This window comes from Pediculus humanus, genomic scaffold (assembly GCF_000006295.1).
Source record: "Pediculus humanus corporis 1103172108265 genomic scaffold, whole genome shotgun sequence".
NCBI lineage: Eukaryota > Metazoa > Arthropoda > Insecta > Psocodea > Pediculidae > Pediculus > Pediculus humanus.
In genome coordinates this window covers 638400-666155 of record NW_002987834.1, presented here as the reverse complement: position 1 = coordinate 666155, position 27756 = coordinate 638400, and the positions used below count along the sequence as shown (strand labels likewise).

General features: G+C 29.0%; 6 protein-coding genes across 6 annotated transcripts; 4 read left to right on the top strand and 2 right to left on the bottom strand.

The window, feature by feature from the left end:
• Nucleotides 1-772: 772 nt before the first annotated feature.
• Phum_PHUM496590 (monocarboxylate transporter, putative) lies at nt 773-5828 on the top strand (the record flags this gene model as incomplete). Its single annotated transcript, XM_002430684.1, has 7 exons — nt 773-824; nt 2738-3031; nt 3957-4125; nt 4197-4361; nt 4444-4726; nt 4803-5184; nt 5374-5828. The coding sequence occupies 7 exons, from the start codon at nt 773-775 to the stop codon at nt 5826-5828; spliced, it is 1800 nt and encodes a 599-aa protein (XP_002430729.1).
• Nucleotides 5829-7081: 1253 nt separating this feature from the next.
• Nucleotides 7082-12469, top strand: Phum_PHUM496580 (uncharacterized protein; the record flags this gene model as incomplete). The annotated part of the gene is made up of 1 exon (XM_002430683.1): nt 7082-12469. The coding sequence occupies one exon, from the start codon at nt 7082-7084 to the stop codon at nt 12467-12469; it is 5388 nt and encodes a 1795-aa protein (XP_002430728.1).
• A 134-nt stretch (nt 12470-12603) lies between these two features.
• Nucleotides 12604-14802, top strand: Phum_PHUM496570 (uncharacterized protein; the record flags this gene model as incomplete). The annotated part of the gene is made up of 5 exons (XM_002430682.1): nt 12604-13293; nt 13367-13887; nt 13972-14256; nt 14322-14673; nt 14755-14802. 5 exons carry the CDS (start codon nt 12604-12606, stop codon nt 14800-14802), a joined length of 1896 nt encoding a protein of 631 aa, XP_002430727.1.
• Nucleotides 14803-16699: 1897 nt separating this feature from the next.
• Nucleotides 16700-17011, bottom strand: Phum_PHUM496560 (cytochrome C oxidase copper chaperone, putative; the record flags this gene model as incomplete). Its single annotated transcript, XM_002430681.1, has 2 exons — nt 16700-16886; nt 16962-17011. The coding sequence occupies 2 exons, from the start codon at nt 17009-17011 to the stop codon at nt 16700-16702; spliced, it is 237 nt and encodes a 78-aa protein (XP_002430726.1).
• Nucleotides 17012-18066: 1055 nt separating this feature from the next.
• Nucleotides 18067-19866, bottom strand: Phum_PHUM496550 (uncharacterized protein; the record flags this gene model as incomplete). The annotated part of the gene is made up of 2 exons (XM_002430680.1): nt 18067-19658; nt 19728-19866. The coding sequence occupies 2 exons, from the start codon at nt 19864-19866 to the stop codon at nt 18067-18069; spliced, it is 1731 nt and encodes a 576-aa protein (XP_002430725.1).
• Nucleotides 19867-20299: 433 nt separating this feature from the next.
• Phum_PHUM496540 (uncharacterized protein) lies at nt 20300-22021 on the top strand (the record flags this gene model as incomplete). Its single annotated transcript, XM_002430679.1, has 5 exons — nt 20300-20965; nt 21058-21139; nt 21222-21395; nt 21469-21615; nt 21678-22021. The coding sequence occupies 5 exons, from the start codon at nt 20300-20302 to the stop codon at nt 22019-22021; spliced, it is 1413 nt and encodes a 470-aa protein (XP_002430724.1).
• Between the last annotated feature and the right edge of the window lie 5735 nt (nt 22022-27756).

The following is a 27756-nucleotide window of genomic DNA, read 5'->3' as shown; positions in this document are numbered from 1 at the left end:
CATTCATTAACAAATAACGGTGGCAAAAGTTCATTTACCTTGTTTATTTGTTAAGAAGTTTTTTCCACCACCACCACCGCGCCACAACCGCCATTTTGAATTTTTTAATTTTTTTTCTACTGCTTCCTTTTCTTTTTTTTTTCCGGAGAAAAAAAATAATAAAAAATAAAAAATAATTTTTTTTTTTTTTTTTTTGACGACAGTTTGACAAAACTTTGACCGACGACGAAAAGTTTTTCTTTTTTAAAATTACTAATACGTTTCCGTTATGACGTCCCACGAAGAAAAAATAAATAAATAAATGAATAAAATCCAAAACGAAAATAAATAAATAAATAAAAATAAATTTTGCATATTTTTTTCGCGAGAAAATAACGAGTGTGAAAATTTTACGTTTTGTGAAAATTTTATGTAATAATAACGATAATGATGATGATGATGATGTAATTACGTCACGGGAATTGATAATAAATTTAACTGGAAAAATAATAAAACAATTGATTTGATGATTTCTCATGTTTATCACACACACACACGCACGCACGCACACAATCGATAGAATGCTGTCGGTTAAAAAATCATTCCTCGGAAAAAAAAACATTATTATTATTATTATAAGCGTTTTTTTTTTTAATTTTACGATTCTCCAGAGGGAAATTATCTATTCGATATTGAGACGTGTGGGTGTCACGTAAAACAATTTTCTGTTTATTCTAGAATTTTTGTAAAAAGAGTTTGATCCAATAAAAAAAAAAAAAAAAAAAAAATTTATATGCGGATTAGTATCGGATTAAAAAATGATTTTGCGAGATTAAACGAAACGGGTAAGCTAAACATTAATTTTCATATTAATTTTATTTTAACTCCCTTAATTAATCCAAAATGATACGGGTTTGAAAAAAAAAAAAAAAAAAATTTTTTTTTATTATCATCACTAGATCCCCGCATATATGTATATAGGTCACGTGATATAAAAAAAAATTACCGACAAGCAACAAACGTTGGTAATAATTTTTATGTCGGATAATAATAAATAAATTTTCCCGTTTGTTTCACGTTTGTAAGTTGTATAATTACGGGGAATTTACAATTTCGAAATTGTTTTCGTCTGTGTTTTTAAGGTATGAAAATTGTTTTGCTCCTTTTCATTTTGTTACATTTTAAACATTTTTGTTGTTGTTGTTTTTGTTGTCGTTTTCGGGGGGGGGGGAAAGGAAAAGACAAACATAAAAATTTTTTTTAAACTTCACCCAACGTTTTTGGCAAGCATCTCGTATTTATGTCTTTCCTCCTCTCCCTCTCTCCCCCCCTCTCTCTGTGTGTGAATTTCTGCAAATTGTTACATTCAATTACCATCGTCCAAATGATAATAATGATAATGATAATGATAATAATAATAGTAGTAGGGGTCAATTAATTCTTTGATTTTAGTACGAGCAACTTTTCAAAATTCAATTATTATCGCCTAAAGGAAATGAAAAATTATTTTCACGGGGGTCTTTGTACTCGGATATCACTCTCTCTCTCTCTCTCTCTCTTTTTGATAAAAAGAATAATGTTATCCCGTTATACACGCACCTGAGGAATAAAATACAAGGTAAAACGGTTAAATAAAGATTATTATCATCTGTTCTTCCGTTATTGGTAAAATACAAAATAAGTTTTTTTTTTTTTTTTTTTTTTGTGTACGCGTAGTTTTTATTCTTGTCGTCTTTTTACGCGCGTAAAAAAAGAAGAAAAAGAAAAAAAAACTGACAAACAGGAAATTTAAAAAAAAAAAAAACGACAGCATTTTAACCATCAACCACATTTAAAAGATTTTTTTTGAGTTTTTTTTTCTTTTGACTTTGTTATTACATAAAAATTTATAAAATTATAATGATAATATTTTGGTTGTTGTTGTTGTTGTTATTGCTGCTGCTGCTGTAGTTGTTGTTGTTGTTGTTGTCGAAACGTAAAAAAGTAATTTTAATTCGGTAAATATTTGATTTTTTTAATTATTTGGTTCGTTATGAATTTAAACAAATAAAAAATTTTTTGAGTAAATGAACAAGGGGAAAACATTTTTTCTCACTCACCCCCTCCCCCTCCTCCCGGGGGTTTTTTTTTCATTTAAAATTTAAATTGAGGACAAAAACAAAAATAATTAAAAAATAAATTTTTTGTTTTTTGTATACATTTTCAACCGAAAAATTAAAATTAAAAAAAAAAAAAAAAAAAAAAAAAACCAATAAAAAGGGAAAAAAAAAAAAAAAAAATTTTTTTTTTTTTTAAAAATTTAATTTTATATCCACCTTTTTAAACTTAAAAAAAAAAAAAAAACTTTTGAGTTTACTTTACTTTACTTAACTTAACTTAAAAATTAAGTTCTTAAGTTTTTTTTTTTTTTTTTTTGGAAAAAAATAGAAAGAAAAGAAAAGAAAAAAAAAATTGGTTGAATATTTTATTAATTAAGTTAACGCACCGGGCATGTTAATCACAAAAACCTCAAAAAGAAATCCCCTCCTTTTACCCCCTTCTCCTTCTCCTCTCTCTTCAACCCTTCACCTCCCCCAGCCCCCTTCCCCCCGAGAAGGGGGGGGAAATTCAAGTTAAAATTAAATTAAAGAAAAAAAAATTTCTTTTCGAACAGTTTCATTATTAACCCCGGAAGAAATAAATTTTATGAACAAAAAAAAAAAAAAAACTGTATTAGTAATATTATCATTATTATTATTATTATTATTTTGTTAAACAGAGATTTGCAGAAATCCGAGACTTCAACAGTTGCAAGCAGAAGACGACGATAGTTGTCCCGTGATATTAGATAGAGATTTTCACAGTTTGCATCGAAACGTTCCCGCTTTGAGACGACGTGACGTCGATATCACTGCCATAAGACAACATTATTATCCCGAAGGAGGATGGGGATGGATAATTTGCGGAGCGGGATTCATTGTGCATTTATTCACGACGGGACTCCAATTATCCTACGGGTTGTTGTACCTTCACACTTTACACCACATCGGAAATCACACAGTCATGGATACAGGTTGGAAAATTTTTCAATTCCCTTTTTTTTACACACACACGCGTGCGTTTTTCCCGGGGTGGGATGAAGAAAATTTTAATTTTTTAAAATTTAAGAAATAAAATAAAAATTTAATTAAAATTAATTTACCGCCAAAAAAAAAAAAAAAGAATTGTGTTAATTAAACAATTTCTGCCGTGAATTGATTTAATTAAATATTTAATTTACTGAATATATAATATACATATATTAAAGACAATATTTCAGGTGAGCGAGAGAGAGAGAGAGAGAGAGAGAGAGAGAGAGAGAGAGGCACAAATGTTACTAGTGACGTCATTATTACATTTTATCACACACGTGTATACACTCCAAATGTTTCAAATTTAATTTTTCTTCTTCCACGATTAATTTTTTCAAATGTTAATTAATAAAAATTTTTTATTCGTATACATACATGTGTGTCGATGTTGCACACGTTTCTCTAAATAATAAAACAATCATTGAAAATGGGATGCTGGGTTTTTTATCTCTTTCGTATCATCTTAAATTTTTTTTTTTTTTTACGTTTTTTTACGTTATATTCAATTATAATTTAAATTATTATTATTATTATTAATATTATATTATTACATCGTGAATGCGTTTCATGAATATTGAATTCCTTTTGACTAAGTTAATAAAGAAAGAAAGAAAATTTTTTTTTCTTGTTATATCCAAAGAGAGCGAGAGAGAGAGAGAGAGAGAGAAATTTCATTAAAAATTATTATGTTTAAATTTTATTAAAAAATGATATTCAAGAAAACCTTTTTTTTAAAATAAATTTTAAATAAATATATAGTTATGTACATAAAAAAGTTTTTAAAAATTTAATTGCGACAGTTAATTAGTCTAATTTTTTTGTAAGGATTAATTTTTATCTTTCTCTCTCTCTCTCTCTCTCTTTTAGCTTGGATCGGTCCTCTTTGTTTGGCCGTATCACTTTTTTCCACACCCATCGTCGTGGCTATTTGTAAAAGAAAATCTACGAGGCTCACTGCCATACTCGGTGGTCTGATAATGGCGCTGGGATGTTTATTTACATCTTTTGCACATCAACTACATCAAATAATGCTCAGGTATCGAACCTTTTACGTAAAAATTTATCGGATAGAACGATGAGACTTTTAATATTAAATTTGTTTTTTAGCTATGGTATAGTCATGGGCATAGGCGTGAGTTTGGTGAGAGAAACATCGAGTTTAATGTTGGGTCATTATTTTAAAAGGAGGAGAGAATTTGTCGAAATGGTATCGCAAGCCGGTGCTGGCATCGGTATCACATTAATTTCCGTTTTTTACAAGGAAGCTGTCGGGTATAAGAAATTTCTGGAAAAATTTTTATCATTTTCAAATCGGAGAGTTTTCCCACCAACTTGTTGTAATTTTTTTTTGAAGGAAATTAGGTTGGCGTTTGGGTCTTCAAGCAGTTACTGCAATACTTTCCCTAACGTTTTTCCTCGGGATTTTATACAGGTCGGCATCTTTATATCATCCGCAAAGAAGAGCAATTTTACATTTGAAAAATCAAAAGAAAAAAATCAAAGAAAAAAAAGGTCATAGGAAAGTTGAAAAACCTCCTCTATTAGATTTTTCCCCGTTGAGAATACGAACGGTACAGATATTATTATTATCATCAGGTACGGCAGCTTTTGGTGTTTACACTCCGGTATTTTACTTGGTAAGTCGTTTTTTATTTTGCGGCCATTAAAAAAAAACATTTCGTCATCATATTATTATTAATTTATTTATTACAGGCATTGCAAGGATATAAAGAAGGTTTGGAACATAACACTTTGGTTTTGCTCGAAACATTTTTGGGATTTGCCACGGCCCTAGGTTGCATAGGGTTCGGACTCATCGTTCTACGGCCAAGTGAAAATTGCCTTGTGTCGAGACAATATTTGTGTCAGGTTGCAATGGTAGGTATAAGCATTTCTTTATTGGCACTCGGCACAGTTCAAGGATATCACGGCTATGCTTTGTTTGTGTGGATTTATGGTATATGTCTTGGAGGATTTTTCTACTCTTTGAAAATGTTTACAATGGAAAGAGTGAGAGCTAGACATTTCACAAGAGCTTGGGGATTTGTACAAGGGGCAGAAGCCATTCCAGTTTTAATCGGGGTTCCTATAACCGGTTAGTTTTTTATGTTAAATTATTTTATTCGACACTTCTTTTTAAAATTTATTTTATATATAAAAATTCTTCGAATGCTTTACCAGTAGAAATCCCCTATTAAAAAATAACTTTGCAATTTTATAAACTTTAGTATTTGAATATGCACTTTTTGTGTGGTACACATTTTTTTTTTTTTTTTTTTTACAGGTTATATCAATCAAAGTCATCCGAAAGCAGGTTATTATTTATCATTTTTTTCTGCTATATTAGGAGCTGTGCTTTTGTATTTTGTCGAAGTTCCTCCGAGAGATGAAGAGTTATCACCTTTGCCACTGCCAACACATACAAATAATAATCCTAGAGGAAGCATTTGCATTTGCCCCTCGATTTCACCAAGGCATTTAACCATGCAAACTCATCTGCCTAAAAGTGTTTCATTTGCGACCACACTCGACATACCTGATCCATCTCTCATGGGGTACGTTTCTGAAGAAAGAATACCTTATTTAATGCATTATGATTATTTGAGACCTGGCGGTTTTCCGGGACGACGAACACTTAGAACGTGCAAAAGCGTACCAGAAGGCCTGGCAAGATATGAATACTACTACAGAACTCCAAAAAGTGTACAAGTAATAGAACAAATGACAACATCTGTCTAGTTAATAAAATGATTTTGTAAATCAAAATTTATTATCTATTGTAACTTAATATAGTTTTTATTTATAATTTTTTTTTTTTCATTTTTCTGATCGATAAATAATTTTTGATCAATTCAAATGTTTTTTTTTTTTTAATAAAAAATGTTATATAAAATTAAAATAAAAAAATTTTACCTTAACAAAACAAAACAATAACATCTATCTTATTTATCTATGATTTCGTAATTTCTAGTTCCACTTTGAAATCGAACCGCGCAAGGTTTCATTTTCTTTTTTGTTTACAGTTATAGAAAGCGGTGACAATACATATATATATCGGTTATGTTACTTGTAAAAATGCAGTTAATAAATTCTAAATATTGAAGGAATAAATTTGGGCTCAGTTCTTCGATATATATATATTTAGTAATAACAAAGTGAAACACAATTAAAACTAATATCATGTTTTAAAACTACATCACCATTTTTTTCGTTTTTTTGTTTTTTTTTTTTGTATTGTGAGATCACCAAGTTTAAACTTCGATGAAGATTGATCAATAGCCGTTGCCTTAGATTTTTTGAAAAATCTGCAATGTAAGTTACTTATGAAATAATAATTTCTTTTATTACAAATTTTTTTTCTTTACTATAAGTTTTTAAATTAGTGAATTTGATTTTTGACTTGAATAATTATTAAAACAATTAAAAATTACAAAACCCTTTGAGTTAAGTTAAACTAGAAAAATTTTAGTTTCTTTTCATCGGTTAACTTGTACATTCATTCATACATTAAAAAAAAAAAAAAAAAAATTCACAAAATCACAATCATTAATTTAAAAATATAGTTGAAATGTAAAACATAACCAAACTAATTAGTTAAATGCTTAAATATTAGTACAAATTTTAAACATGATTTTTTTTTCCAAAAATAAAGAAATCATTTTAATGAGTTAATTAAATAATCTTATTATTTACAAAAATTTTTATTTTGAATATTTTTAAAAAAATTTAATGACTTAAATTAAAAAAAATTAATTTTAAATGATATAATATTGTTTTAATTGATGAGAACATTACAATGAAATTCTTAAAAATGTGTAAACCTTTAAACCTTATTTCGATTCGAAAGTATTTCCCTTCCTCTAACCTCAAACCTTTTTTTTCTCCAAGGTTTCAGATGATTCCACTGGAAAAATAAATATTATACATAATTATATGTGTCTCTCTATATATACATACATACATAAAATTTAAATTTTAAAAAAATTTTAAAAATGCCACAAATTATTCAAAGTTGGTTAACAAATCGCTTGGGGATTGTCCTCGATTTGTCATTCAATAATTTTGGAAAGAATGTAAAGGATGGTGTTTTATTAGCTCGTTTATTATATAGCTATGGTGTTTTACCAATACATGTTTTGGAACTAATCAAAGAAACTAAAAATTACCATGAATGTTTAAGAAATTTAAATTTATTAAAACCTTGGTTGGAACATATCGGTGTCTCTCATAACAATACACTTTTAGAAGAGATTGCTGGAGGAGAAGGATCTTCTGCCATTACATTGTTTTATTCCGTTTACAATAATTTAGAAAAAAATGATAGATTAAATTATATTTTCTTACAAAAACAAAGGAAATTTTCAGATAATAATTGCAAAGGAAAATTTAAAATAAGTAGAGTTTCCGATTTACCTCAAAAAAATAATTTAGGAGATTCTCTGACGGGTAATGTGTCATTGAGCGCGGAAAAAACTGAATTGATTGAATGGCACAAAGCCAAATGTAAAGAAGTTATAGAAAATATTAAAAAGATAAAAGAAAAATTTTCAAAAAATTTCGGAGGGAAAAAATTAGAATTGAGACCCATTGTATCAAGGCACACTTCTTCTCAAGTCATTACCAAAAATCAATTGGAAGCGGAAGAATTAAGAAAAACGATTGAGTCGTTTGAAAAAAAACACGTTCAGAAATGTCCTAATTTGACATATTCGGAATTAATAAATTTAAAAAATGTATTCGAAGAACAATTAATTACTATGGACGTTCCCAATCCGGAAAAAGTCAAAAATGTTTTATGTAAAATTAAAGCTAAGAAAAAACGTGAAATGTACGCAAAAAATTTTCAAGAAAGCATGCAAGAAAAAGTATTGGAAGACCAATGGAATAACGTAATCAAAAATCAAAACGAATGTTTCGACAAAACCGTTTGCAAAACGTTGTTGAAACAAAGTCAATACGAAAAACAAATGGCCGGAAAATTACACCAGTTGAGAAATAAAAAAAAAAATATAGCCGAAAATAGAAAACTCATTGAAAATTTAAAAACGGAACAAAGGGATTTCGATTTTGACAATTTATTGGCCACAAAAATGGAAAAGAAAATAGAAAACATGGAAGAAGAAAAATTTGAAAAGGAAAGACTTTTGCAATTGCATAAAAACGTTTACGAGGAAAAAGTGAGAGCGAGAAAAGAATTTTTAAAAATGGAATCTCATTCAATTATTGAAAGCATCATTGAAATCGCTTTGAGAGTGGTGGAAATACGAGAGTTGACCACTTGTCAAGTGCCCAAAGCATTAATGAAAGACTGGAAAGAACTTTTTTATAAAAATTTATCAATTTTCGATTCGTTGGATCATTTGGAAGAGTTGTGTGACGCGGAATTAGAATTGTCCGGTAATAATAAAAACGACGAAGGAAAAGATAACTCATCATTTATTACGAGTCACAGCGATCAAGTCAGGTGCCAGGAAAAATGTAAGCACAACATACTAAACGAAGCTGATTTTGTCGACTACATGAAATTATTGGGACCCTGGATGGTCGAACTCCTTCTTCCGGATAGTACGGAGACGGAAGTTCAACAATTCGTTTTGGGATACGTCGTTCATAAGCTTTTGAATATAAAATACCCGGTTTTGAATCGATTGGTGCACGCACCCTTGAAACCCATGAAACCGACAGCCATAATTCAAGATTTGGATGATGACGGTTGTAAAATGTTGATGGATTTGATGAATCCTTGCAAAATCCTCGTTGTACTCGTGAACGATGCAATTAATTTTGTGCTTTCGACGTATAAGCAAGAGCTATCGAGTGTGAGAGACATAGATATTACTTTTCAAAATTTAACGGAAAAAGCGCTTCAAGATAAACCGGGATTGGAAAAAGATAAAGATATGAAAAAGAAAATGGAATTGTTGAAAAAAGAAGAAGAGGATGACGTTGAGATTCTTAATGAAGATTTTATTTTGTTAAATAAAGAAACGCAAACTCCGAGAAAAATCCCCGATGACGATCCGCTTCTTTCACCCAATGCTGAAATAGGGAAAATTGTTTTTGAATTTTTAGGTGCTGGAGATCCAGTACCCGACAACGCTCTCACTTCAGCAATATCAGCTTACGTTTATTCTAAACAAGAGGATTACGACGGTTGGATATTGTTAAATTATCCGCAATTTTACTCGCAAGCCAGCGATTTGGAATACATTTTAACCGGATATCGTTTTCTTCCCGTGGACGAATTCGAGGAAACGTTAGAAGAAATAGAAGGGTTTTCTTATCGGCAATCGTGTTCTTCGAACATGTGTTTTCCCCAGGAATTTGCTAAAAATCAATCTCGATTAGTACCGAAGCCGAATACGGATGAACCTACACCGGAATCCACTCCGAAATCGTATTTTGATTATTTTATAAAATTGAAAAAAACAAGCGATCTCCCGAAAACTTTTTTGGAAGATATTTCCTGCGTGACGCCGATCGAAGAATTTTATTTCAACCAACGAATTCTTCGATATCACGAGTATTCAAAGTTAAATTTTCAAACTGTTAAAAATATCGGGAAATTAATCCTTTGCAAAAATTTCGAAGAAAATTCGTTGATGGCGAAAACCTCGTTTGAAGTATTCGGTGATACAATTTTTGAATTGAATGAAAAATGGGATCCGACGAAAAAGAAAAATGTAAAACAACAAGAAAAGGAAACCGTTGGAGAATCGAGAAAATTAAAAGAGAAAGAAGCGACGTTAAGTGAGTACACGGATTTTGAAATTGAATTAAAAGATGTGAATTACGGTGGTGATTTCAAAACAACTGGGAAAAAATCCGCGGATGTGCCTAATAATGCGAAACCTGGAGATCCCGAATGGGAATGGGTTTCGGGTAATCAACCCGAAGAATTGTTATTGGCTTTAGCTACCCTGTGGGAAAATATGGAAGCCATATATATTGAAGATTTAAAAGATGTTTTTTTCGGGCTTCGGATTCAACGTTGCAATCTATTATCGTACTGCGGATTCATACACAAGTCCGTGGAAGTTGTAATGAAGCAACCGGATGAAAAGCAAAAAGTTTTAGGGGATTTTCAACAAATGTTCAACGATATCGATGAAGATTTGCGACCGGATTTAGACATAAAATGCGAACTTCACATTCGCGTGTCCGAATTGGAAGAGGCTCTCATGGGACTCGCAGACGAACGTAAAGCCAAGTCATTGAAGGACGTCACGAAAGTGGCTCAAGATTGTTGGGCAGCCGACGAAATGGCAAATTTGATTAATTTATTTTTGACTATCGTGCAACTAGAAGTCGATAGATGTTTGGAAACGTGTCAAATTCTAACGGATTATTACACGTCACTTCAGCAAAAAATTCCAGATGAAAAAATAATCGGTAAAGTAATTGTCTCTAAGTTACAAGTGAAAGATCGAAAATATTCAATTGTATCCTCTTCGACTCACAAATCGTCTTCCGGTCAATTTGCCACGCCTAGGAACACCGAGGTAAAAAAATTGAATCGTACCAATACGGATCAAAGCAACAAAACTAATTTTGAAAGGTCGAGCAAAACGAGAGGTTTCCCTGATAAAAAGAAAAAAAATTCGGATGTGAATTTTCTGGCGGGAGCCTCGGAAAACATTTCGGATATCCTTGTAAATTTGGCACTGCCAAGTGACGGAAATACGCTGTTTCATAATTTCTTTCGAGAAAGCGTTTCAGCAGCTAAAAATGAAACCTGTGCAATAATGGAGGGGATTTTATCGGATATCAGAAAAAGCGACAAAAATAATGCTAGAAATGGGAAAAAGGGTGGCGATGCCGGACCTACACCCAACGGAAACCTTATTGCCGAATGGGAAACAGCTTTATGCAGTGAATTATCGAGATTTAATTTTCGAATGAAACTTATTTTAGCAAGAGGAATGTACGATTTGAATGAATTTTTAGCGACGATTCTCAATACTTTATCAGCTCTAGCAGATGACGTACACGATATGTATTTGAGAGAAGTGCAAAGCATAACCGAATGTTGCAAAGTGTTTCGGTGTTCGATCGAAGAAGAAATTCCCGTCCAACCCCAACTTGAATTAAGGGAAGATTGTTTTTTCGTCAATCAAAATGTATTATTTTTCACAAAACGTGGGGATCCTCCGAGCGTGAAATTCGATAAACAGCAAGAGTTTCGTTTTGCAATCGAACATCTTCATCTCATTTTTGATAAACTTCGTCGCGTTGCTCCCAACGGTGAAATCATCAAACGATCCCTACTCTTTATATTAGAAGATTTACGGGCTTTTAATTCGGAAATTAAAAATTGCGACTGTTTTCCGAGAGCGTGGAAAAACTTGGATCCGAACGACATAATAACCATCCTAGATGAAATTTATTTAGATTTGGAAATTGTTAACTGGAAAGATTTCATCATTTACGGATTCGAAATTCCGCCTCCGACGGAAGAAGACGTTTTGAACATGAGAAAATTATTCAGAGAATGCGATTGTAGCGGAACGGAGCTCATAACTCGCGAAAACTACGATAAAATTAAATATTGGTTCGAGGAAAACAAGAGAGATATTCATTTATTTGAAAGGCATGAGAAAATAAAAGATTTACTGTTTAAAATGTATCAGGTAGATGAATTACAGGCCAATTATTCGGCTCTCATGTTGGCTTTTTGCAAGGACGAAAATCCATTTCACGGATTTACCAAAGCGTTGGCTTTGATTATGGGTAAAAAAATAAAGATAAACGAATTTCCCGAGGAAAATTATTTACACGTGTACGGAGAGAGCGACGAGTACGAAAATGATGACGTTTTTGAAAATTATCCGTCGAATTTTTTAGATAATCAAAACAACGACTCGTCGAGTTCTTCGGATAGTTATAAAAAATGCCTTCCGAAACAAAAAAATTTAAGGTGCACGTGCACCGATGATAAGAGCGTGAATCCGGACGACGATGATGTGAACACATTCGAAGGAAGTTATAGCGAAGAAGGGGAGAGCAGATCTTTGTTTTACGATGGTCCCAATAAGTTTTCACTAGCATCTGAAACTACCACGGTGCCTTCCTTTGTCCTATCCTTACTTTTGAAAACATCTTTTCCGTCACTGTCGCAGTTGAGTGCTCTTCTCGATTGCAATCAAATTTTTCAAGATACTATAAATTCAGTGTACGACAGTTTGGAACCGTCCGTCGATCAAATCTACATTTATAAATTACTTAGACATAAATTCATATATCAATTACTCCAAAGTACAAACAAATTTAAGCATTTAAGAACTAGTCAAATTCTAATGAGTTTATTGAAAAGCAAAGGGACGTTAAGCGCATCTTTTTGTTACCTACACAAATCCAAAATCAATTGTCGTGAGAATTGATCGAAGAATTATGTTTCTCGCAGATTTGTGATTGATTGATTGATTGAAGGGAAGAAAGATTGCGAATTTACAAAAAAAAAAAAAAAAAAAAGAAAGAAAGAAGAGAAAAGAAAAGAAAATAGGGGGGGGAGCTAATGGCAGCCAAGATGCCCGAACTCAACTACGCTTGTGAAATATGCGGATTAGAAGGCCTTAACGAAGAATCTATGAGAGAGCACATGATGAGCAATCATTTGGAGGGAGCTTCGTCGTGTTTTTTCTGCGATTTCGGTGATATTTCTCCGGAAGAATTACTCATACACATCAACACCGTTCACTTGGACTACCTGACTCCGGAAAATGAAATGTTGGATTTTATTGACGACGATAAATTCGAAACAATGCCCGAATCATTTCGTTTCGAATCTCACCACGATAAAAATATAAATTTAAGTAACAATAATAATTCGAATGTGAATAATAATAATAATAATATTGTAAATGAAATTCCAACGAGTAGCGGAGGAGCGGGAGCAAAAGGTTCGCCGTTAAGAACTCAATTAAATTTAAATTTGAAAGAAAACATTGTTCATTCACCGAGTCGCGTTCTGAATAAAAAACATAAATGCATGCTATGCGGGTACAATGCAACTTCATCCGCTCAACTGGAGGAACACATCAATCGTGATCATTTCGACATGACCAGTCCTTCTGCTCTCGCATCAAATCCTAGTACTCCCGCGAAAAATTTTCGATGCCCCCTATGTATATGGTCATTTCAAAACAGTCAAGATCTAGAATTTCACGTCAACGTGGAGCACAAAGATATATTGAGTCCAGCAAAGGTAAAATAAAAAATACCTATGCCATACTACAATAATAATAATATTTGTAATATTTGTTGGGATTTATTTACAGGCGTCCACACCCGGAAGTTTGAGTAACGGTACGGATGGGTGTCCCGTTTGCTCTCGAACCAATTTTAAAAGCAATCAAGAAATGGTATCTCACGTGGAAGAGCATTTCAATAACGGAACGCCGGTCACGCCAGATTCAACGTCGGACAAAATGCTTGCTCGAGAAATAGAAAAAAGAGAAATGGAAACGAGAAAGCAAAGGGAACAAAAAGAATTTGAAATGCTTCAAGCTCAATACGGAATGGATAACCAGGGAAATTTCAAAGAGCAAAGTCTAACTAATATGCAAAGAGCGGTGTACGCCGGAGAAATGTCGGTCTCGGATTTTTACGAAAGACAATTGGAATTGAGGCTAGCCGAAAACAATGGAATAGACGATGGGAGTTCTTGTACCAAAGACTTAATACCTAAAATTAGAGCCATCAGCCTTTCGTCACCCAACTTGTTGAGAGTTTTAACGTGCACCACCGTGGATCACTACGCGTCGACCTACGGAGATAAAGGATGGGGTTGCGGTTACAGGTCAGCAGGTGGTAGTCAAATTTAAGATTACGTTGACTCAAAACATATTTTTTGATTTTACCCATCGTGCAAAAAAAATTTTAGAAATCTTCAAATGTTGATATCATCCCTCTTATATCACACGGAATACTACGATCAATTATTTAAGTGTAATTCCGTCGGCGGGTGCCTGTATAATCTTTCCAATGGAACGTCATCGAAAACCAGCGCAGCTCCGTCGATATCCAGGCTTCAACAACACATAGAATGGGCCTGGCGTCAAGGATTCGATCTTCAAGGTTGTGATCAATTGGGTGGCAAGCTTTACAACACGAGAAAATGGATAGGAGCCACGGAAATCGTAACGGTTTTATCTTGTTTTAGATTTAGGTATGCATCGTCGCGAATGCAGGTTTTTAAACTTTTCCGTTTTCATAAAGAAATCCCTTTTTCAGGTGTCAATTAATAGATTTCGATCGTCCGACAAGTCCGGATGGTTCTCATCCTCAACTTTTCAATTGGGTTTTGGAATATTTTCAAACTTTCGAAGATTTCAAACCACCTCTCTATCTTCAACACCAAGGACATAGCAGAACGATCGTGGGAATAGAAGAATACAGAGATGGTCATTTGACGTTATTAGTTTTCGATCCCAGTCACAGTCCGGAACAAATGTACAGTTTGAAAAATACAACCACAGGCCCGATAGGAATGAGACTCATCAGGAGAACGTTATCGAGCATGAAAGCTCGACAATATCAAGTCGTCGCCATCAGGGGTCTTATGGACACGGAAAACGAATATCAGGTACAACAAACTTCTCTAATCCTTATAAACAACAGACACGTCGTTGACGTACAATTTATATTTTTTCGGTTAAATTTTTAGCAAAGCAAATTACTTCGTTCGATAAGAATCCCACAACAGGAATTGTGATTATTCGAACCTCGGGAAAGCATAAAAATAATAATAATAATAATGATAATGATAATAATCAGTTCAAAAAGTTCCTCAACCACACGACTATATATATATATAATATGTATGATGATATATATATCATTTAAGCCTTCGGTAAAAAAAAAAAAAAACACAAAGTCACACTTACGGACACGCGCACACAGACACATATATATATTATTAAAAATTTTTAAAGATTTTAAATAACCGCATAAATATTTATTTATTTATTTATTTATTAAAAATATATATGTACATGATTACATAAATAATTTTGTTTTTTTAATTCGGTAAAAAATTAAAAAAAAAAAAAAAATTTTATTTTCTATTTAGTCACGTGTTTTTATTTACATAGTCAAGGGGCAAAATTTTAATTTTAAAAAAGTGCCTAAAAATATTCTTTTGTTACCATTAAAAGAAAATTTTATTTATTAATATAAATAAATGATGATGATAATAATAATTATTAAATTAAAGTAAAGTTTATGTATTTATATATATTTATTTTTTTATTTTTGTTTCATCCGACAGAAAAAAAGGGATAAATAAATGAAAAAATTTTTTGTTTGGAAAATGATTGGAAAATTACATTTTAAAACTACCTCGAATTACATAATAATAATAATAATAATAATATCGAATCATTTTCAAATGTTTTATTTATTATTAAATATTTAAAAAAAAAAAAATTTTATTTGCTTTTTTATAAATTTTATATTTATATTTATATTATGTGTGTGTGTGTGGGATTGTAATTGCACAAAATTATTTATGTACATATAAACATCAAGTTATTAATTATTAATTTATTAATTAATTAGTTTTTTTTTTTTTTTTTTTATAAATTTTTTTTATTACAAAACGTTATGATTGATTGTATTCCAAAGTGAAAATTATCAGTGTCTGTCATATATATATATATATATTATTTATTATTATTATTTCTGTGATAAAAAAAAAAAGAAACTCGAATGAATTAACAAATTTTTCATGGATTTATATATCATAACTGCCCTTTACTGCCGGTAAATTAATTAAACAAAACGTTTGGTGTCAAATTAAATCATTTTTTTTTTAAATAATTCAAATAATTAGAATATTTTTGTCACATTCGATCTTATGTACTCTTAAATTAATTTGTAAAATTTTTTTTTTTTTTGTGGTTAACATTTGAAATGTTTATTCAATCTTAAAATATTTATTAATGTTTTGATTCATTTCGATTATTATTATGAAAAATTGTAATTATTTATTTATTTATTTTTGTAATAATGTTAATAATTTTTGTAATTTCGATGAACACACAAAAACAAAAATTTGTTTCGATTTTATGTTATTGAATTCATAAATTCAAATCGTAATGAAGGGAAATAATTGTAGTTAGGGAAATTGCACAGGAAATCAAATAATACACACTGATGATGATAATAATAATAATAAAAAAGGAATGATAAGAATGAATAATGTGTGTAAGTTTTAATTATGCAAAAATTTAATTTTTCTCTTTTTTTTTCTAATTACATTTAAAATAAATAAAGTAAAATTTTTTTTAAATAATAATAAATAAACTAATAATAATAATTAGTTAGTTTTTAATAAGGTAACTACAAAAATCTCATTCGTAAAGATTTCCCTTCATTTTTTTTTTTATTGTTTTTTGATAAGTGAAATCTTGTCATCTTGTACAATTTATTTTCAATCCAAATTTGAAATTTATTTATCTAAATGTTAAATCCCATTCGTCTCATGCACGCTTTATGTGCTTCTATTAAACCGACACAGTTTTCTTCACCTTTTTCCACAATGCTAAAAATAAAAAATATTTTTTAAGGGAATGTAAAAATAAATAAAAAATTTTACAGTTTGTACATGCTTACCAAGCATCACGTTCTTTTTTTGTTTCAGGACATGCACAACAAGGTTTTAATTTTTTACCATCGGGTCCTATAGGTATGGATTTATTTCCTCTTGAAATTTCTGCATCAACACCCATTGCTGAATGCAACGTTAAAGATCCCAAGTTTTGAAAAATTGCTAACATGAAAATAAATATTTTTGCTCTTAACAATATAAAATGTAATAAAATAATCTGCAGCCACGATTTTTAAATTGTCATTGTATATAAATAAATAAACGATTTGAAAGACTGATTTCTAAATAAGTTAAGTGTAAGCGAAACATTCATAAACATAAAATGACTTTTCTTCCCGTTAAAAATTATACACGTTCTCAATCTTTTAACAATGTGAAAATTTACAATTTTAAAACGGGTATGCTAAGTATAGGAAAAAAATCACATTAATTTTTAGAAATTAAAAGACGGCCGAGTGGGACTAATATGAATTATAAAGTCAGTCATCTTACAATCGCATCATTGATGATTTTATTATAAAATCGAATAAACCTCCTGAGTATTATAGTTCACGAATACAAATCGCCAAAATCATAGTAGAATTTGACGGGAAAAAATTTTTTTTTTTTTTTTTGTGTAGTCAAAGTGATGTGAATTTATTAATGCCACTTTCGCACTCTTTTTTAAACCTTTTTTTATTTAGTTTTTGTTTTTTTTTAGTTTTTTTGTGATAAAAACAGTTTAATTTATTTTTTTAAATAATTTAATATGGATTTAATAAAAAAATCAAAAAGGAGATGGAAGGAAAAAGGTAAAAAACAAATAAAAAAACGTAAAAAATAAATAAAGATAAACATTATGTATCATTTATAAATAGATATATATATATATTGATAAACCATAAGATATTATTAATAAATTATTTATTATTGTTATTTTTAATTATTATTATAATTGACTTATTATTATTTATTTTAATGTAATATTTTTTTTTTTAACAATAAATTAATTTAATTTTTTTTTTAATAAATTAATATTTAAAAGCAATGATTCATTATTTTTTTTTTTTTTTCTTTTTGTGAAAACGACAACATTGTTATGACACAATAACATTTTATTATTACATATTTTATGTTTTGTGTGTTTTTATTAAGGCAAAACAAGTGAATGATTAGGCACTAAAACCAAGCTAAAATGTCACAATATTGTCCTTGTTTATTTAAATAAGCACAAAATAAAATTAACAACAATTTAATAAATATTAGTAGTAAATAATAAATAGCATCAACAAAAATTTTAAACATTACATTGTGAATGTGTCAGGCGAAAAGTGCTGCATCCCTAATAATATTATTATGTTTCAGAAAAGCAAAAGCATATGTTAAAACTTAAGAGATGTGAAAAGGAATTGGTATCGGTGGACATCCTTTTGGTGTAGGCAATTTTAAAACGTCGACGTATCCTCCATTTTTGTACGTGGTAACGGCATTCAAGTAAATTTGAATTATTTTCTCATTGTTGCTAACCGATTCTTCATCTCCTATTTCTTTTGCTTTATTTAAAAGTTTTGTGTAAATTCTAATTCTTTGTTCTAATCCTTCCATGACTGTTTTCGGAGTTTCTTCCCATAATTCTTCATTATCTAAATCTATGTCTTCATCATCGTCATCATCACCTAAAGTAAACTTTACAGGAGACAGAGGTGTGTTATCTGACGATTGAACTAAATTTTCATTTTCTAATGGTACACCTTGAGGTTCATCTTCTTCTTCCATTGTTGCAACAGGAGGAGGCACTGGTTTTAAATTTAATGCAATCGGTGGTGGAATATCATCTTGAGCGATAGAAACACCACCTGATGCTTTTTTGATTAAATCTTGTAAAGTTTTAATTCCTCTGTTAAATCTTCTAGCTCTACTACTTTCTCCTTCTTGTTTTGCTTTTGACTCTGCTGTTTGATACATTTTAAGCCTTTCGGTTAGAATGTCAAGTATATTTCCTTCATTTTCCCCAGATTCCTCATCATTTGTATTATTATTATCCAAAGCGTCAGCATTCATTTCATTGTCAGCATCTTCCATGTCAACTACTTCTTCTACATCAGCTGATGGAGGTGGTGGTGGTGGTGCAGGTTTTAGATTAAGGGCTACAGCTGGAGGAATATCACTTTCTGGAATATCCTGACCTGTTTTTGCAAGTTTAATAAGACCTTCGATTGTTTTAATTCCTCTATTAAATCTTCTTGCTCTAGAAGTTTCACCACCTTCTTTAGCTTTTGCTTCAGCAGTTTGATACATTTTCAATCTTTCTAATAAAAGTGACATGGTATCTGGTGGAGAATCATTTGAATTTTCTTTTGAAATATTTTCATTTAAGTTTTCGCCATTTGCATTATTTTCAGGTTCTCCTTCTCCCTCATTTTGGACATCTGGTTGAACTGGAGGAGCTGGTTTCAAATTTAATGCTATTACTGTTGGAATGTCTGAAGGAGAAATTGTTTTTCCAGCCTTTGCTTTTTTAATCAAATCTTCTAATGTCTTAATTCCTCTGCCAAATCTTCTAGCTCTGGAACTTTCATTATTTTCTTTCGCTTTTGCTTCTGCTGTTTTGTACATCTTTAACCTGTCCTTTAATGTTGTCAGTATATCTGGTTCTTCTTTTGTTGAATTACTCTCAGGCTCAGGCTCTGAGTCTTCTTCTTCATTGTTATCATCCAAGACCACTCCATCGTCAGGCTGTGTTAGTTCTAATAACTCTCCGAGTAAATCAGGGTCATTTTCATCAACTTCAATATCTTCATCTCCCAAATCGATCTCTGCTGTTATAGTAGCCATTATATCAATATCAGAAGCTTCATCAGGGGATGATGCCTTTTTGCTTGGCCTTGAAACCTTTTTGCCCATGAGTCGTAAAAGTTCTGTCTCTTCATCTTCTTCACCTTCATTAAAGTTGATATCTTCATCGGGAAATCCTTCAACCCCTTAAAAAGTATAATAATATTGGTTAATTGTAAGTTAATTCTAAGTCAAGGTAAAATCTTGTTAAGTACCTGCTAAAGCTCTCAACTCAGCTTCCAGTTGTTTATCAGATGGACCTTTATCTAATTTAATACCGAATTCATTTTCCTCTGTGTCATTTCCTCCCCTCGATCTCTTTTTGTTGTCTTTTTTCTTTGACCACGAAAACATGATGAATCAAAAAAATATTCACCACTTAATTCAAAAAAAATTTAGTCAGGGAAAATACTTTCCCCATTAAAAAATTTTCCAGATCAAAATAAATAAATTCGGCAACACTGCATTCTTATCCTACCCATATTCAAGGTTATAAAATGAAACATTTTATTAATTATAACTTTAATATTGTATTTGCGTTTACTAACCATTAAAAATTAAAGAAAATTTTTTTAATAAGAAATGACGGGTTTTAATTAAAAATAAAAAAACTAATAATAAATACATTTTTTTAAAAAAATTTTTTAGTTAAAAATAACAAGATTTTATTAATACCGCGTTATTAAGCATGTAGTGCCAACATAACTTTCTTTCCTTTGAGAAACATGGAGTTGTATCGGTAGTGCATTATTGTTTTAATGTTAAAATTTTAGACTAAAAATTAACAATGGGAGGAGTACGAGTGATTCAAATAACTAATATTGCTCCTCAAACTACTAAGGACCAAATGCATTCTCTATTTGGTTACATAGGAAAAATAGAACAGATTCAATTGTATCCGACAATTAGGGAAGTTGCTGTGCCGGGTCGATCATTGGTTTGCTATGTGAAGTTTATGGATAGTGCAAGTGTTGGAGTTGCTCAACACCTTACAAATACGGTTTTCATAGATCGAGCATTGATTGTTGTTCCTTTTTCTTCCAACGATATACCTGATGAACAAAAGGCTTTTGAATTGACTAGGCCTGGTCCGAAGCTGGCACCGGGAGTGACAAATCAATTGGAAGGATTTCCGCCAAATCAGGTTTTGGTTACTCATGATCCTCGATTAATTGAACACAATTTACCTTTATATCCGCCATTGCCTTCTAATACAGATAGTAATACATTAGATGAAATTAGAAGAACGGTAGTTATAACTAATCTAGATAGGTCAATCGGGAGTCAAAATGTGATTGAACTATTTTCTAAAGCTGGAGAAGTTAAATATGTTAGATTTTGCTTTAGGCCAGGAGACACTGCTAATTATGCATTGGTTGAATTTACTGATCAAACTAGTATAATAGCAGCTTTAAAGATGAATGGAATGCAACTTGCTGGAAATACTATAAAAGTTAGTTATTACAAAGTTTTCTATGTGAAAAATTATTAACTTTAAGTAATTATTATTTATATTTACATTAATTATTTCTGTTTTTATTTCAGGTTTATCATTCTATTCAAGCTATTGTAAAACCACAACCTAAAAGCGATGAAGCTGCACAGCGAGAAATTCAAGAAGCCATGAGTCGAGTAAATGAGGCTCAGAATTTTATATCTGCAGCATTTGATCCAATGATGGCATTGCTTAAGAAGGATAAAAAAAGAAGCCGCTCAAGATCTCGAAGCCGTTATGGTAGATCGAGGAGAAGCAGATCACGATCAAGATCAAGGCATTCTCGAAGAAGATCGAGATCAAGACACAGAAGATCCAGGTCAAGATCTAGACGTTCAAGGTCAAGAAGGCGTTCTCGATCAAGGTCACACTCTAAGCACTCAAGAAGGTTAGCTGTTGTAATTAATTTGTCTATTTAAACGTTAATCGATGCATTTTATAATATTTACTTCCTGTTTTAGATCGAGATCGCGTGATAGACGTAGATCCAGATCTCGTTCGAGGCGAAGATCAAGATCCCGTTCAAAACGGTCTCGCTCTCGTTCCAAAAGAAGATCTCGTTCGCGATCTCACAGATCCAGTTCTAGGTCTAAAAGCTCATCCTCTAGGTCTCGCCACGATGAAAGAAAGCGCGACGAAAAAGATAAAAGAAAAGATGATAGGGAGAAAGATAGAGATAAAGAAAGGGACAGGGATAGAGATAGGGATAGGGACAGAGATAGAGATAGGGATAAAGATAGGGATAGGGAAAGGGATAGAGATAGAGACAAAGAAAAAGACAGAGATCGGGACAGGGACAGGGATAGAGACAGAGATAGGGATAGGGACAGAGAAAAGGAAAAAGAAAGAGATAGAGATAGGGATAAGGACAGAGAAAAAGAAAGAGAGAAAGATAAGGAAAAGAGAACTAAAATAAAGGAAAGAATAAAAGAAGAAGAAGAAAAGGAAGAAGCTGATTTGGAGCAAGAAACAGAACCTGAACCGATGGATGAAGATAAAATGGATGAGAAATAATAATTATCCTTTGTCGAATGGTTCAATTCATAATTTTCTCAAATTAATTTTACAATGATATGACTAAATAGAAATTTATAATTCGACCAATGTATCAGTTATGTATATGTTTTTGAAGTGTGGCTGTAATCATTATTATGATATTTATACATGAAAGATTTTTTTTCTTTTTTTTTTTTTTAGTTTTATTGAAATTTTAATTTATATAATATAAAAACCAAAAAAAAAAAACAAAAAAATTAATGATACTAATTTTAAATCATGTCTTTTGATTGGTGTTAAGTAATTTTTATTACAAAATAAATTGATTCTTATATAAAACTTATTTAGAAAAAAAAAAAATAATAATTATTTAAAATCTTATGCTTTGCTAATTTACATTGATTCGACTAATTTAAAACACTTATTAATTTTTTTACATCTTACTTTTTTAATTATCAAATCAATGATAATTTGTTAGGTAAAATTTTTAATATCATCAATTCGACAAGGAGAATTTTTTCAAATTGTTTTTGAGTAACAATATTTTCTTGTCAAAGCCATACTTTATTTAACGAGTCCCTGTTTAAATTTTTTGAAATAAAAATCAATTTGCAATTGTTAAACAGCCAGTACAGAGATAATTGCAAAAAATATGGCATATACACACACAACAAAGTAATTTGAAATTATTTAAAATGAATTTTAATTTATCGAGTCATACTTATTATACATTATAATTTTGATATAAAAATTATGCAACTTTTAAAAGTTATCATTATAATTGCTTATATTAATTTTCTTTTACTAAATTATATCTAAATATGAAATCACTCCAATTTTACACAATTATTTGTTTAATCTTTTTTTTTTTTTTAACAGAAAAACTTATGTATTCTTAAACACATAGATTTTTTATGATGAAGAAACTTTTTACTTTTTTTTTCTTAAATTAAACAATTCATTTGAAATTTTTTATTAATCACTTATTACTGCTAATTACAAATTTGATTATTACTGTTTTAAATTTTAAATCCTTTTTTTTTTCGATTTTTGCAAGAGTAATTAAATTCTTATTCAATAACCGTTAAATTATTTGACGCCATTTTCTTTTTCAAAAATCCATTTATAATTTATTTGATTAATTAAATTTTTTTTTTTGTGATTATTTTTTATTCATTCTTGCCCATAAACACATTTTTTTTTGTTATCACAAAAGACTTTTGATAATATAATGAATAAATCAATCACAACAAAAAATAAATAACTTGGCGATGAAAACTTTTTAAAATTCAAAACATTCTAAGTATTCTTAATAATAAAATAATTTTCAAAAAAAAATTTAAAAAAAAAAAAAGCATTGTCGCCAAAACGTATTTCACTGTTAATATAATTAAAGTTAATAATTACCTCATTTAACTCTTTTATTGATTAGTATATATTTTAATTTTAATAAATATCACTATTTATTACACACACAAAAAAAAAAAAAAATGGCAGTTGTAAAGAAAATATGATTACAGCCGCCAAATGATAAAATTGCGGAAAAGTGGCGGAAAGTGTCAAAGGTTAAACAAAGGTTTTGTATTTTGAAATTATCCATAAGACCGTAGTTTTCAATCTCAGTGGCTTGGTGTTCGGATCGTTTGTTTGAATTAAATTTTCTTTTTTTTTTTTTTTTCCGTTTTATTGTAACGTTTTTTATAATAAATATAAGTTAATTAAATCGGGTTTTTTTTTTTTTTTTTTTTTTTTTTTAAATGAAATGAACAGTTGTTATTGTTTAAGTATACATGACTAATTTGGAGGATAAGTTGAATATTTTCAAAAATCCTGGATTCTAAAAAAAGGTAAAAAATTTTAAACTTTTTTTTTTTTTTTTGTATATTTAAATATTCCATTTTTTTAAAAAATGAAACTGTAAGTATTTTGTTTTATTAATATTTTACATTTATAAAAATGCATTTCATTTTCGACAATAATTTAATTTTGTTAAATAACAATCAGGATAATAAATGCAAGTGATGGCAAGAAACGCCTTAAACTTGTTCACATTTGCTTTGAATTAACAATTATTTTAATATTTAATTTATTTACTTGTTTCATTTCTAAATATTCTTTTTACTTACATTCTTTATGACAAATTAAAATTTTTTGTATTTTTGTTTTTTCTAATTCGAGCATCAGTTACATAAAAAGATACAATCATGATTTAACTAAAATTTAATCAATGTATTATTTTTAAAAAATTACTTTTAATTTGAATTATTTCCACTCGAACCAAAAAAAAATTACAACTTCGAAAGCATAACAAAATATGAAAAGTATTAAATAATTACAAATTTTAATATTCAATTTAAATCATTAATTTATTATATGATTCTTGTTCTAATATTCCACCAATTCTACAATTTTTAAATAAGACTTGATTCAAACAAGTCCAAGCATGATTTTTATTATTAAAAAAAATTCAAATTTTCTTATCGATATTTTCTTTTCTTTTTTGATTGAATTCATTTATGTCATATTTTTTTCAAATATTAATTTTTTTAACTTACTAGAAAACTTAATAATGTAGAAAATTTGTGAATGGCCATTTAATTTTTCAAACTTTATTTTAAATTTAATTTGTCGAATAGTTAAAGTTTTGTGTGATTTGATCGACTTAAATGTAATTTTGTAAATAAAGGCTAGGTTTTCAAATGGTTATAATTCCTCTTTGTTGTTAATAATTTCTAGTTTTTTATTGTTTGTAGTATTTAGTCAATGAAAACTTTTTAATTGTTATTTTTTTTATCGAACGTTTAAAAAAAAATCTGTTCTCATTAAATTTAACATAAAAAACCTGGCTAATACTGACCAATGATTATGAGAATGTAAAAAAATAAAAAATAAAAATGAGGCTAAAGTATCGAATATATTAAATGATAATAATAATAATTTGCAAATTTTTTTTTTTTATCAATCAATGGAAAAATTATTATTTTTGGTTATTAGAACCTAAATCAGCGGTTTTTGAATAGTTTATATCAAAACCTTGGCCTGTGTTATACATTTATTAGGTATATGTATATAGCGACCTAGACCTAATCTTTATTCTTGAAGGTTAATAAAGAAAAAAAAAAACAGGTTTTTTTTAAATAAACATTGTTTGTTAACTTTAAACAATATTATTCTTTGCAATTATCAAGTATATATTTTTTTTCATTTCATACAAAAATATTTTATATGAAAAGAGAATAGTTTTGTATATTTATTTATAAGTTTTAAGTAATTAAGTGTGAATTAAGTTTGATAAAACATAATCAATCAATCAATCAATCATTTCTCATAAATATTATCAGGTATTATTATTATTATTATTATAATTATTATTTTATAAGCCACTTACTTTTTATATAAGTAATAAAAACACATACATAATATTGATAATTGTAATTTCAAATTGATTTATTGTAATTATTCAAGTATAAAAACTTTCTCGTTTTTTTTGGGCAGGGGGGAGGGAGATTTGTATTTAAAAAAATTATTCATTTTGAGGGGGGAAGGGTAGGAATGGGGGGACATAAATTATCGTTACGTAATTATCAAGTTACAAAAGTAGTAGTTAGTTTTTAAAAACGCTTAGAATTTTATTTATTTATTCTTTTTTTTCCCCCCCCCTATAATAATTTATTTTAAATTCCCCGACCCTCTCCCTCACCGCCCCCTTAAAATCCTCTAATATTTATTATGCGTTATCATATATCAGGATAATTTTCCAGTTTAAAAGTTTTTTGTGTGTGTGTGTGTTATTTAATAAATAATTCACATTTTGGAAAATTTTATCTTACTTCACATTTATTTTAATTTGTTAAAAAATTTTTTTTTTTTTTTTGCAATTTATTTCAGCCATCTTGAAATAATGAAAATTATTATTATTATTATTATTTGTGTGTGTGTCGATGTATATATCAAGATGTTGAAAAGTTTTTTTTAGAAAATCTAATTTGAATAATAGATAGATATGGCACTTTAAACGAACAATTTTTTTTTTTTTTTCAATTCAGATTTATTTATTTGTAGAAGGAAGTTGATTTTCGTGTCAAAGGTTAATGCGATAGCCTTATTATTATTATTATTATTATTATTATTATTATTATTATTGTGTCATCCGTAATTTGTCTCTCGGAAGTTTATTTAAAAAAAAAAAAATTTCACACACTCCCCAAAATAAAAAAAAAATAAAAAAAAAGATTTCTTTTTGTTTGTGTTTCGAAATTTATTATTATTATTATTACTATTATTATTATTATTTTTTATTGAGGTCAAAAAGAAATATGGTGTAAATACCGATTATATTTTATTTATGTATACATAAACGACGACGAAAAGCCGAATTAATCGATGGCGAAAAAAAAAAAAAAATTATTTGTTTATTTTATCATTATCATTACTATTATTATTATTATCATCGTCATTTTTTTTTAAAGGGGTTATTTTTATTTTTACGTTTTTTTTTTTTTTTTTTTTTTCACGTATATTAAAAATATTCAAACGGTAAATTTTAATTCATTAATTTAAAAAAAAAAAAAAAAAATACCTTTTGTCATTATTATATTTTCACGTTTACGATGATGATAATAATAATAAGTAAAGTCGTAGTCGAGTATATTGAGGCAGTGGGGGAATATGCATACGTGAAAAGCAGACAAGTTGGAAGAAAAAAAAAAAAAAAAAAAATTGGTTAATGAAACTTAGTTCAGTCATGACCGATCTGCGAAACTGTTGTTGTTATTATTATTATTGTGGTCGTCGTTTTTGTTTACAAACGAATAGAAAACTTTATTATTATTATTATTAGTATTTTGTTTTTTTTTTCGGCTTCGGTTAATTATTATTTACTAATAAATTAATAAATAAATTTTATTCCTATTAATTCGTAGTCATCGTGGTGTGTAAATACAAGTTTGCGAAAAATTAAAGTGATTGATTGATTATCGATTAATATCGGAATTTTTATTATTATTTTGATTTAACTTAATAATAATAATAATAAAAGACAAAGTGGAAAAAGTTTTTCTAGATTTTTTTTTTTTTTCACGTTAACTCATGGATGATTTATTTACTCATTGAATTTTTTTAAGGTATGACGATTGACTTATTTATTTTATGTGTCATAAATTTCGTGTCGAGTAATAATAATAATAATAATAATAATAATAATAATAATAATAAAATAATTAATAATTTCTTAGGAAATTTGTGTCGATTATAATACGTGTACGTGTGTGTTTTTTTTCACGATTCGTTATCCATTTTTTTTTTTTTTTTTTTTTTTTTTTATACTATAAAGTTATGACACATTTGTTTAAAATTAATTTTCCAACAGCGGGTACCAATAAATACTTATCATTATTATTATTTGATTAAAAAAAAAAATTGTGTGCGTAAAAGCGCGAAAACAATTTGATGATTTTCATTTCGGATTCGATTTTCGTCTGCTATAAATATATTTATACGGTTATTTTTTTCTTACTTTATTAGTTAATTTTACCGGTTGGGAGTAGTTTAGTGGGAGTAGAAAACTATTATTATTATTATTATTATTATTATTACTAGAGTTAAAACTCGTTTTGATTTAGTTACACGAAAATCTGGTATTTCAAGAACGTATAAAAAGATTTTTTTTTTTTTCCGGTTGGCTTCGACGTAATTATTAAACTAATAATAAATACTCTTACTCGTAAGAATAATAAAAAACGCTTGAAAAAGAA